The 13,386-nt window shown below is 47.7% G+C and overlaps 1 protein-coding gene across 5 annotated transcripts in view; it reads right to left on the bottom strand.

Annotated features, from left to right (window-relative positions):
- Positions 1-13,386, bottom strand: part of HGSNAT (heparan-alpha-glucosaminide N-acetyltransferase) — a 123,221-nt gene that overhangs the window by 5,893 nt on the left and 103,942 nt on the right. For all 5 annotated transcript variants that reach the window (XM_063919976.1, XM_063919974.1, XM_063919975.1 and 2 more), the window contains 2 exons: positions 8,013-8,139; positions 692-778 (listed from right to left, as the gene is read on the bottom strand). In XM_063919976.1, coding sequence (XP_063776046.1) covers positions 692-778; positions 8,013-8,139 — 214 coding nt within the window. The remainder of the gene's footprint in view (positions 1-691; positions 779-8,012; positions 8,140-13,386) is intronic.

The raw sequence follows: 13,386 nt of genomic DNA, 5'->3' as shown, positions 1-13,386 counted from the left end.
ATTGAGAGGGATTTATAGAGTGTGGGTGAAACACAGACCGTATACTTTAGGCCAGCGGGTCGCAACTCTAATCTTCAAGTACCCCCAACAGGTCATGTTTTCTCTCTTTATTTAATTATACAAGTGACAATCAATTTGCAGTGTCAGTAGTTATCCTACGCAAACAGAAATCCTGAAAATATGACCTGTTGGGTTATATCCATAAACCTTTCTATAACGTAACTTAATATTAAGTTGTAGCTTCTTTATTACCAGTTATTTATATAGCGCACACATATTCTGCAGCGCTTTACAGAGTATTTTGCCCATTCACATCAGTCCCTGCCCCAGTGGAGCTTACATTCTATATTCCCTATCACATGTACACACACACATTCACACTAGGGTTAATTTTGTTGGGTGCCAATTAATCTACCAGTATATTTTTGGAGTGTGGGAGGAAACCGGAGTACCCGGAGGAAATCCACGCAAGTACGGGGAGAATATACAAACTCCGCACAGTTAGGGCCATGGTGGGAATCGAGCCCATGACCTCAGTGCTGTGAGGCAGTAATGCTAACCACTACGCCATCCGTACTGCCCTGATGAGGTTCAACCTCAAATCAGTCAGACTGTAAACGCATTGTGGCTCTTTTAAAAGCATGATGTGAAATACAATGATGTAATGAGATTTCAAAAGAGTTAATTTTACCTGGAGTCCAAGAAACGCCATCACAATGGAATTGACAGTTCCTAATATGCCTTCGGGATCATAAGGCACTGTGGTTTTATAGATGACCTGCATATACAAAGTATGCTTCAATATGTTAGAAAAACAACTTTCATGGAGACAATAAGAGTAGGATGCAACAACAAGGTTGGGTAGGCGCTCAACTAAAACGTGTATTAGGCCAGAAGGGTTTTGATCGAGAAATAGAAAGGGACACTTCATAAGCGAACAATAGTAGCATTGAGAATAAACTAGTAAGTCTAAATATATCCACGTCTAACAAAAAGACATAAGTACATTATAAAAAAAAAAAATACCTGACTGCAGGAGTAAACTATGATAAAGGCAGGTGTTCCTAAACAGCAAGCTGAGAGCGGAAGCAGCACCAGCAGAAGTTTAATCTGTAGTTTCTATCTCGTTAAATATGAGACAATGTTTGTTTTATACTATATACTACATATGTTTATGTCTGCTTATGTAAGGAATCCAGTGTGCCTCAGCAGGGGCATCTACAGATCTACAGGACCCTGGTACTAGGGGGTGTAGTCAAGCATGCTAGGGCATGGCCACGCCCAGTTGAGAATATTCCAGGGCCCAGTCTACATGGTGTGTTCTGTGCTGAAGAAACAGTGGTCCTGCAGTCTTGGCGCCCCTGTGCCTCGGGTAGCAGGATAGACATACTCCTGTGCTCTAAACTGGCTGGTTAAAAACTCACACAAAAACATTCATGTGTCTGCGTCCATAGTATTCTAATAGTAGCCAGTATTTGACACATACATGGCCCTGATACCCACACCCTAACAATAGCAATGATGTGTTTATGTGGGCTCTGATATGCAAGTGTGCCAGGAAGTATTTTGTCTGGTTCCAAGCCCACCTAAAAGGTGTCCCCGGTTACGAATAAATACATTAACATAAACGTAGACATACAGCCAGCTTTTTTAACAAAGTTACATTGTCTTGTGTATTCATTTAAAGCCTTGCTAAACCTGTGGTTCTACCAGTTCATGCAGGAGGGAGTGAATTTATAAATATATTTAATTTTTATTTTCAATTCTAACATTATGTTTTGGTTCCTTCAGTACTATGGGGCTATTTTAACTATGCTGGCAATACATTTCTGAGACCACAACATGGGACACCATTACGTCATGGAGACTTTAGGGCAATGATTAGCACGGTCATGGATTATTTAATATAGGCTTGCTTTTAAACAGACAATGAGACCTAAAAAATAAGATTTTACTTACCGATAAATCTATTTCTCGTAGTCTGTAGTGGATGCTGGGGACTCCGTCAGGACCATGGGGATTAGCGGCTCCGCAGGAGACAGGGCACAAAAATAAAGCTTTAGGATCAGGTGGTGTGCACTGGCTCCTCCCCCTATGACCCTCCTCCAAGCCTCAGTTAGGATACTGTGCCCGGATGAGCGTACACAATAAGGAAGGATTTTGAATCCCGGGTAAGACTCATACCAGCCACACCAATCACACCGTACAACTTGTGATCTGAACCCAGTTAACAGTATGATAACGTAGGAGCCTCTGAACAGACGGCTCACAACAATAACAACCCGATTTTTTTGTAAGAATAACTATGTACAAGTATTGCAGACAATCCGCACTTGGGATGGGCGCCCAGCATCCACTACGGACTACGAGAAATAGATTTATCGGTAAGTAAAATCTTATTTTCTCTAACGTCCTAGTGGATGCTGGGGACTCCGTCAGGACCATGGGGATTATACCAAAGCTCCCAAATGGGCGGGAGAGTGCGGATGACTCTGCAGCACCGAATGAGAGAACTCCAGGTCCTCTTGAGCCAAGGTATCAAATTTGTAGAATTTTACAAACGTGTTCTCCCCCGACCACGTAGCTGCTCGGCAGAGTTGTAATGCCGAGACCCCTCGGGCAGCCGCCCAGGATGAGCCCACCTTCCTTGTGGAATGGGCCTTGACAGATTTAGGCTGTGGCAGGCCTGCCACAGAATGTGCAAGTTGAATTGTGCTACAAATCCAACGAGCAATCGTCTGCTTAGAAGCAGGAGCACCCAGCTTGTTGGGTGCATACAGTAAAAAACAGCGAGTCAGATTTTCTGACTCCAGCCGTCCTTGAAATATATATTTTCAATGCCCTGACAACGTCCAGCAACTTGGAATCCTCCAAATCGCTAGTAGCCGCAGGCACCACAATAGGCTGGTTCAGGTGAAACGCTGACACCACCTTAGGCAGAAAATGAGGACGCGTCCGCAGTTCTGCCCTGTCCGAATGGAAAATCAGATATGGGCTTTTATACGATAAAGCCGCCAATTCTGACACTCTCCTGGCTGAAGCCAGGGCCAGTAGCATGGTTACTTTCCATGTAAGATATTTCAAATCCGCCGATTTGAGTGGCTCAAACCAATGGGATTTGAGAAAATCCAAAACTACATTAAGGTCCCACGGAGCCACTGGGGGCACAACCGGGGGCTGTATATGTAGTACTCCTTTTACAAAAGTCTGGACTTCAGGAACTGAAGCCAATTCTTTCTGGAAGAAAATCGACAGGGCCGAAATTTGAACCTTAATGGACCCCAACTTGAGGCCCATAGACAATCCTGTTTGCAGGAAATGTAGGAATCAACCCAATTGAAATTCCTCCGTGGGGGCCTTCCTGGCCTCACACCACGCAACATATTTTCTCCAAATGCGGTGATAATGTTGTGCAGTCACCTCCTTCCTGGCTTTTACCAGTGTAGGAATGACCTCTTCCGGAATGCCTTTTTCCCTTAGAATTCGGCGTTCAACCGCCATGCCGTCAAACGCAGCCGCGGTAAGTCTTGGAATAGACACGGTCCCTGTTGAAGCAGGTCCCGTCTTAGAGGTAGAGGCCACGGATCTTCCGTGAGCATCTCCTGAAGTTCCGGGTACCAAGTTCATCTTGGCCAATCCGGAGCCACGAGTATCGTTCTTACTCCCCTTTGCCGTATAATTCTCAGTACTTTTGGTATGAGAGGCAGAGGAGGAAACACATACACTGACTGGAACACCCACGGCGTTACCAGAGCGTCCACAGCTATTGCCTGAGGGTCTCTTGACCTGGCGCAATACCTGTCCAGTTTTTTGTTGAGGCGAGACGCCATCATGTCCACCTTTGGTTTTTCCCAACGGTTCACAATCATGTGGAAGACTTCTGGATGAAGTCCCCACTCTCCCGGGTGTAGATCGTGTCTGCTGAGGAAGTCTGCTTCCCAGTTGTCCACTCCCGGAATGAACACTGCTGACAGTGCTATCACATGATCTTCCGCCCAGCGAAGAATCCTTGCAGCTTCTGCCATTGCTCTCCTGCTTCTTGTGCCGCCCTGTCTGTTTACGTGGGCGACTGCCGTGATGTTGTCCGACTGGATCAACACCGGCTGACCCTGAAGCAGGGGTTTTGCCAGGCTTAGAGCATTGTAAATCGCTCTTAGCTCCAGTATATTTATGTGAAGAGACATCTCCAGGTTTGACCATACTCCCTGGAAGTTTCTTCCCTGTGTGACCGCTCCCCAGCCTCTCAGACTGGCATCCGTGGTCACCAGGACCCAGTCCTGTATGCCGAATCTGCGGCCCTCTAACAGATGAGCACTCTGCAACCACCACAGCAGAGACACCCTTGTCCGTGGCGATAAGGTTATCCGCTGATGCATCTGCAGATGTGATCCGGACCATTTGTCCAGCAGATCCCACTGAAAAGTTCGTGCGTGGAATCTGCCGAATGGAATCGCTTCGTAAGAAGCCACCATCTTTCCCAGGACTCTTGTGCATTGATGCACAGACACTTTCCCTGGTTTTAGGAGGTTCCTGACAAGTTCGGATAACTCCTTGGCTTTCTCCTCCGGAAGAAACACCTTTTTCTGAACCGTGTCCAGAATCATTCCCAGGAACAGCAGACGTGTCGTCGGGGTCAATTGAGATTTTGGAAAATTCAGAATCCACCCGTGCTGTTGCAGCACTATTTGGGTTAGTGCTACTACGTCCCCCAGCTGTTCCCTGGACCTTGCCCTTATCAGGAGATCGTCCAAGTAAGGGATAATTAATACGCCTTTTCTTCGTAGAAGAAACATCATTTCGGCCATTACCTTGGTAAAGACCCGAGGTGCCGTGGACAATCCAAACGGCAGCGTCTGAAACTGATAATGACAGTTTTGCACCACGAACCTGAGGTACCCTTGATGTGAAGGGCAAATTGGGACATGCAGGTAAGCATCCTTGATGTCCAGGGACACCATAAAGTCCCCTTCTTCCAGATTCGCTATCACTGCTCTGAGTGACTCCATCTTGAACTTGAATTTTTGTATGCACAGGTTCAAAGATTTCAGATTTAGAATAGGTCTTACCGAGCCGTCCGGCTTCGGTACCACAAATAGTGTGGAATAATACCCCTTTCCCTGTTGTAGGAGGGGTACCTTGACTATCACCTGCTGAGAATACAGCTTGTGAATGGCTTCCAATACCGTCGCCCTGTCTGAGGGAGACGTTGGCAGAGCAGACTTTAGGAACCGGCGAGGGGGAGACTTCTCGAATTCCAACCTGTAACCCTGAGATATTATCTGCAGGATCCAGGGGTCCACCTGTGAGTGAGCCCACTGTGCGCTGAAATTCTTGAGTCGACCCCCCACCGCCCCTGAGTCCGCTTGTAAAGCCCCAACGTCATGCTGAGGGCTTTGCAGAAGCCGGGGGGGGCTTCTGCTCCTGGGAAGAAGCTGCTTGGTGCACTCTCTTACCCTTTCCTTTGCCTCGGGGCAAATATGACTGTCCTTTCGCCCGCTTGTTCCTATAGGAACGAAAGGACTGCGGCTGAAAAGACGGTGTCTTTTTCTGTTGGGAGGGGACCTGAGGTAAAAAGGTGGATTTCCCGGCTGTTGCCGTGGCCACCAAATCCGATAGACCGACCCCAAATAATTCCTCCCCCTTATACGGCAATACTTCCATATGCCGTTTGGAATCCGCATCACCTGACCATTGTCGCGTCCATAAACTTCTTCTGGCAGATATGGACATCGCACTTACTCTCGATGCCAGAGTGCAAATATCCCTCTGTGCATCTCGCATATATAGAAATGCATCCTTTAAATGCTCTATAGTCAGTAAAATACTGTCCCTATCCAGGGTATCAATATTTTCAGTCAGGGAATCCGACCAAACCACCCCAGCACTGCACATCCATGCAGAGGCGATGGCTGGTCGCAGTATAACACCAGTATGAGTGTATATACTTTTCAGGGTAGTTTCCAGCCTCCTATCTGCTGGATCCTTGAGGGCGGCCGTTTCAGGAGACGGTAACGCCACTTGTTTTGATAAGCGTGTGAGCGCCTTATCCACCCTAGGGGGTGTTTCCCAGCGCGCCCTAACCTCTGGCGGGAAAGGATATAATGCCAATAACTTCTTTGAAATTAGCAGTTTTCTATCGGGGTTAACCCACGCTTCATCACACACTTCATTCAATTCGTCTGATTCAGGAAAAACTACAGGTAGTTTTTTCAGACCCCACATAATACCCCTTTTTGTGGTACATGCAGTATCAGAGATATGTAAAGCCTCCTTCATTGCCGTGATCATATAACGTGTGGCCCTACTGGAAAATACGTTTGTTTCTTCACCGTCGACACTAGATTCGGTGTCCGTGTCTGGGTCTGTGTCGACCGACTGAGGTAAAGGGCGTTTTACAGCCCCTGACGGTGTCTGAGACGCCTGTACAGGTACTAACTGGTTTTCCGTCCGTCTCATGTCGTCAACTGATTTTTGTAATGTGCTGACATTATCACGTAATTCCATAAATAAAGCCATCCATTCCGGTGTCGACTCCCTAGGGGGTGACATCACCATTATCGGCAATTGCTCCGCCTCCACACCAACATCGTCCTCATACATGTCGACACACACGTACCGACACACAGCAGACACACAGGGAATGCTCTTATCGAAGACAGGACCCCACTAGCCCTTTGGGGAGACAGAGGGAGAGTTTGCCAGCACACACCCAAGCGCTATAAATATATAGGAACAACCCTATAGAAGTGTTGTCTCCCTTATAGCAGCTTAATATATATCAAAAACGCCAAAAAAAGTGCCCCCCCCCTCTCTTTTTTACCCTGTTTCTGTAGTGCAGTGCAGGGGAGAGTCCTGGGAGCCTTCCTCGCAGCGGAGCTGAGCAGGAAAATGGCGCTGTGTGCTGAGGAGATAGGCCCCGCCCCTTATTTCGGCGGGCTCTTCTCCGGAGTTTGTGAGACCTGGCAGGGGTTAAATACATCCATATAGCCCCAAGGGCTATATGTGATGTATTTTTTAGCCAGAACAAGGTATTCTCATTGCTGCCCAGGGCGCCCCCTGCAGCGCCCTGCACCCTCCGTGACCGCTGGTGTGAAGTGTGTGACAACAATGGCGCACAGCTGCAGTGCTGTGCGCTACCTCATGAAGACTGAAAAGTCTTCTGCCGCCGGTTTCTGGACCTCTTCGCTTTTCGGCATCTGCAAGGGGGTCGGCGGCGCGGCTCCGGGACCGGACTCCATGGCTGGGCCTGTGTTCGATCCCTCTGGAGCTAATGGTGTCCAGTAGCCTAAGAAGCCAATCCATCCTGCACGCAGGTGAGTTCACTTCTTCTCCCCTAAGTCCCTCGTTGCAGTGAGCCTGTTGCCAGCAGGACTCACTGAAAATAAAAAACCTAAAAACTTTTTCTAAGCAGCTCTTCAGGAGAGCCACCTAGATTGCACCCTGCTCGGACGGGCACAAAAACCTAACTGGGGCTTGGAGGAGGGTCATAGGGGGAGGAGCCAGTGCACACCACCTGATCCTAAAGCTTTATTTTTGTGCCCTGTCTCCTGCGGAGCCGCTAATCCCCATGGTCCTGACGGAGTCCCCAGCATCCACTAGGACGTTAGAGAAATTAGCGTTTTGAAAAGTGCAATAACAAATACTGCACAGTCTGAACTGCCCTGTATTCAATGTGCAGCCTATATTACAGGACAGCGCAGACCTCTCCTCCTACATATGAGACATTGCAATGCAGAACCCCCAACACAGATAACTGGTGGCAATGAAGATCTCCCCTAAATCCAGATTTCTGGCAGGCCTGTGCCAAGCAGTTGCCATACTGACTAGATGGCTCACAGGTCATTGTAGGAGAACACAGGCTGCTCACAAATCAGATGCTTGGACCTAGTGAGCTGTCCAGTACAGTGTGAGCAACTTGACCCCAGTCTCCTGAAATCTGGAAAATTGAAGGACAGATCTAGGAGACAGGTAGAGACTCAACAGCAATGCATAATCATGGAGCTTGTACTTACATTAGATGATGGACGTTGATAAACATGCCCTTCACCAAGAACTAAGTAATCAATGTAACGAGCTGCTCCTCCTGTACAGTTTGGATATTTGCCAAAATCCCCAATACCCCCAGGTCCCAGATAACCCCTGGAAAAAAGGAAAAAAAAAAAATATATATATATAAGATGCAATATGGAAAATCAAGAATGTTATCAATTAAAAATAATTTTACCATTACTCTTCAGCTAAATGGAACATAACATAAATTACCTCAAAACATACAAGGATATTAAAGTATATCAGCATTTAGATTTTTCTTCTCCAAACTGGATTATTGATGAAAGCATAAGTGAGATGTGTGTTCTGGGTCTCGCAGCAACACTGGACCCTTGCAGTGAGGTCATTTCAGTTAGAATGAGGTGTCTATTCGCAGCAACAAGGATTTTACTTGCACTGTGATTTACCAGCTGTGGCACTGAGGGGGTTAACCCTCATGTATGTTGCGGCCGTGGCACTGAGGGGGTTAACCCTCATGTATGTGTTCACACAGTGCGGCACAGCATGTATGTATGTGTTCTCATTGAAATCCCGCCGTCCTATCACTCGGCACGACCGCAGCGTGCTGCGGTCAGATCCTGTGGCGACGGGACTGCCGCACATGTGTGACTGCATATGCAGTTTCCTTGCGGCCAAGTGGGTCCCGCTTGGCCGCTTGTGTGTGGCCCTAGCCTTAGGTATTGACATCTGGAAACAGTTCATGGGACAGTCTCACATAGCAAATAATATGCTCATTGGCCAAGCTCCAGCAAGGGGATAGGTGTTGATTAGCCAAACACTTTCTTTGAAATGCCCTCCAGGTGGACTTGTGTGTGTGTCTCAATGTATAGTGTCTATGTCTGGATGAAAAAAATTTTTTCAAGAATTTACTGTACATTTCTTAAAGATATTGGAAAGGAAGAATGCAATTGAAATTCAAGTTATATTTACATTTGTGAATGAAACAGTATGTTAAAGCAGACTGTTTTAGGAATGCTAACTAGTTTGTAAAAAGACAGTTCAGTTCCATTTGAAATGTAATCTGTAATTTGTTTATATTTTGGAAGATACCCGATTGGGTAAAAACTGCTGTGGCATTGAGTGTTGGAGGAGGATAAAAAGGCCTGCAAGCCTGTTTAAAGTGTGTATATCTTCTGTGACATCAAGAAGTATTAAACCGCTGTAACATCTGTATGCTGTATCTCCATTACAAAAAGGGGGAAGTCTTTTTTAAGACTATCTGAAGAATAAACATCTTGCCTCCAAGACGACTGCCTTTCATCTTGCGACAAACAGGAATGCGACAAACGCAGTCCAATTCTCCAGCTGCACTGGGGTGAGTCCAGAATCTCCAAGCTCCGCCCTCTGTCAGCTCCCGTGCAGGGCCTGGTCCAGGTCAGTGACCAGTGGGGGTCAACCAATGCCAGTCAGGAAGTGTGTCAGCAGCATGTCCACACATAAACAGCAGCAAGCGGTTTCAGGTGCCGATGGTAGGAACCCGAGTGGCAATAAGTGGTTCCAGGTGCCGGAGGGAGGAGCCTGGTGGTGAAGCAAAATACCCACCCACTGTGCAGTGGGTGGAATCAGTACAGGTAGTTACTGATGGTAAGAGGTAATCCCCTACTGGCCAGGTCCCATGAGACCCAAAACCAATCTATGATTGCTTGGCGTGGCCAGCGAGGGGCTTTCGGTCGCAGGAAGCTTTGTTGATTGGGTATTCCATGGCTGAGTAGACTCACATAAAACTCCAAACGCTATACCGAACATTTGCTGAAGTGGAAAAAAGCACACTGCCACTGGTCTTGGGAGCAGTGGAAATGTTTTCTGTACTGATGAATTAGGCTTCTAAGCCTGGCAGTATGATAGATGATTCTGGATTGGGCAGATGCCAGAAGAAAGCTTCCTGACAAAATGCATGTAAAGTATGAAGAAGGAATGATGACATCACTAGTTCAATCCCACAAAAGAGCTATTGTAGCACAAATTACTGAAAAAGTTCATGCAGCCTATGACAGAAAGATGTCAGAAAACACCGTGCATCGCCGCTTGCTGCGTTTGGTGCTGTGTAACTGCAGACCAGACAGAGTGCCCATGCTGACCCCTATCCACTGTCAAAAAATAAGAATTTACTTACCGATAATTCTATTTCTCATAGTCCGTAGTGGATGCTGGGGACTCCGAAAGGACCATGGGGAATAGCGGCTCCGCAGGAGACTGGGCACAAAAGTAAAAGCTTTAGGACTACCTGGTGTGCACTGGCTCCTCCCCCTATGACCCTCCTCCAAGCCTCAGTTAGGATACTGTGCCCGGACGAGCGTACACAATAAGGAAGGATTTATGAATCCCGGGTAAGACTCATACCAGCCACACCAATCACACCGTACAACTTGTGATCTGAACCCAGTTAACAGCATGATAACAGAGGAGCCTCTGAAAGATGGCTCACAACAATAATAACCCGATTTTTGTAACAATAACTATGTACAAGTATTGCAGACAATCCGCACTTGGGATGGGCGCCCAGCATCCACTACGGACTATGAGAAATAGAATTATCGGTAAGTAAATTCTTATTTTCTCTAACGTCCTAAGTGGATGCTGGGGACTCCCAAAGGACCATGGGGATTATACCAAAGCTCCCAAACGGGCGGGAGAGTGCGGATGACTCTGCAGCACCGAATGAGAGAACTCCAGGTCCTCCTCAGCCAGGGTATCAAATTAGTAGAATTTAGCAAACGTGTTTGCCCCTGACCAAGTAGCTGCTCGGCATTGTAAAGCCGAGACCCCTCGGGCAGCCGCCCAAGATGAGCCCACCTTCCTCGTGGAATGGGCTTTTACAGATTTTGGCTGTGGCAGGCCTGCCACAGAATGTGCAAGCTGAATTGTACTACAAATCCAACGAGCAATAGTCTGCTTAGAAGCAGGAGCACCCAGCTTGTTGGGTGCATACAGGATAAACAGCGAGTCAGATTTTCTGACTCCAGCCGTCCTGGAAACATATTTTCAGGGCCCTGACTACGTCCAGCAACTTGGAATCCTCCAAGTCCCTAGTAGCCGCAGGTACCACAATAGGCTGGTTTAAGTGAAACGCTGAAACCACCTTAGGGAGAAATTGAGGACGAGTCCTCAATTCTGCCCTGTCCGTATGAAAAATTAGGTAAGGGCTTTTATAGGATAAAGCCGCCAATTCTGAGACACGCCTGGCTGAAGCCAGGGCTAACAGCATTACCACTTTCCATGTGAGATATTTTAAGTCCACAGTGGTGAGTGGCTCAAACCAATGTGATTTTAGGAACCCCAAAACTACATTGAGATCCCAAGGTGCCACTGGAGGCACAAAAGGAGGCTGTATATGCAGTACCCCCTTGACAAACGTCTGAACTTCAGGAACTGAAGCTAGTTCTTTCTGGAAGAATATCGACAGGGCCGAAATTTGAACCTTAATGGACCCTAATTTTAGGCCCATAGACAGTCCTGTTTGCAGGAAATGCAGGAAACGACCCAGTTGAAATTCCTCTGTAGGGGCCTTCCTGGCCTCACACCACGCAACATATTTACGCCAAATACGGTGATAATGTTGCACAGTTACATCCTTCCTGGCTTTGATCAGGGTAGGGATGACTTCATCCGGAATGCCTTTTTCCTTCAGGATCCGGCGTTCAACCGCCATGCCGTCAAACGCAGCCGCGGTAAGTCTTGGAACAGACAGGGTCCCTGCTGGAGCAGGTCCTTTGTTAGAGGTAGAGGCCACGGGTCCTCCGTGAGCATCTCTTGAAGTTCCGGGTACCAAGTCCTTCTTGGCCAATCCGGAGCTACGAGTATAGTCCTTACTCCTCTCCTTCTTATGATTCTCAGTACCTTGGGTATGAGAGGCAGAGGGGGGAACACATACACTGACTGGTACACCCACGGTGTTACCAGAGCGTCCACAGCTATTGCCTGAGGGTCCCTTGACCTGGCGCAATATCTGTCCAGTTTTTTGTTGAGGCGGGACGCCATCATGTCCACCTTTGGTTTTTCCCAACGGTTCACAATCATGTGGAAGACTTCTGGGTGAAGTCCCCACTCCCCCGGGTGGAGGTCGTGTCTGCTGAGGAAGTCTGCTTCCCAGTTGTCCACTCCCGGAATGAACACTACTGACAGTGCTATCACATGATTTTCCGCCCAGCGAAGAATCCTTGCAACTTCCGTCATTGCCCTCCTGCTTCTTGTGCCGCCCTGTCTGTTTACGTGGGCGACTGCCGTGATGTTGTCCGACTGGATCAACACCGGCTGACCCTGAAGCAGAGGCCTTGCCTGACTTAGGGCATTGTAAATGGCCCTTAGTTCCAGGATATTTATGTGAAGTGACGTTTCCATGCTTGACCACAAGCCCTGGAAATTTCTTCCCTGTGTGACTGCTCCCCAGCCTCTCAGGCTGGCATCCGTGGTCACCAGGACCCAGTCCTGAATGCCGAATCTGCGGCCCTCTAGAAGATGAGCACTCTGCAACCACCACAGGAGAGACACCCTTGTCCTTGGAGACAGGGTTATCCGCTGATGCATTTGAAGATGCGATCCGGACCATTTGTCCAGCAGATCCCACTGAAAAGTTCTTGCGTGGAATCTGCCGAATGGAATCGCTTCGTAAGAAGCCACCATTTTTCCCAGGACCCTTGTGCATTGATGCACTGACACTTGGCCTGGTTTTAGGAGGTTCCTGACTAGGTCGGATAACTCCCTGGCTTTCTCCTCCGGGAGAAACACCTTTTTCTGGACTGTGTCCAGAATCATCCCTAGGAACAGCAGACGTGTCGTCGGAATCAGCTGCGATTTTGGAATATTTAGAATCCACCCGTGCTGTCGTAGTACTACTTGAGATAGTGCTACTCCGACCTCCAACTGTTCTCTGGACCTTGCCCTTATCAGGAGATCGTCCAAGTAAGGGATAATTAAGACGCCTTTTCTTCGAAGAAGAATCATCATTTCGGCCATTACCTTGGTAAAGAAACGGGGTGCCGTGGACAATCCAAACGGCAGCGTCTGAAACGGATAGTGACAGTTCTGTACCACAAACCTGAGGTACCCTTGGTGAGAAGGGCAAATTGGGACATGGAGGTAAGCATCCTTGATGTCCAGAGACACCATATAGTCCCCTTCTTCCAGGTTCGCTATCACTGCTCTGAGTGACTCCATCTTGAATTTGAACCTTTGTATGTAAGTGTTCAAGGATTTCAGATTTAAAATAGGTCTCACCGAGCCGTCCGGCTTCGGTACCACAAACAGCGTGGAATAGTACCCCTTTCCCTGTTGTAGGAGGGGTACCTTGATTATCACCTGCTGGGAATACAGCTTGTGAATGGCTTCCAATACCGCCTC

The sequence above is a fragment of the Pseudophryne corroboree genome, chromosome 1 (genome assembly GCF_028390025.1).
Source record: "Pseudophryne corroboree isolate aPseCor3 chromosome 1, aPseCor3.hap2, whole genome shotgun sequence".
In the NCBI taxonomy this organism is placed as follows: domain Eukaryota; kingdom Metazoa; phylum Chordata; class Amphibia; order Anura; family Myobatrachidae; genus Pseudophryne; species Pseudophryne corroboree.
The sequence above is the reverse complement of the archived record's forward strand: the minus strand, read 5'-3'. Positions and strand labels throughout refer to the sequence as shown.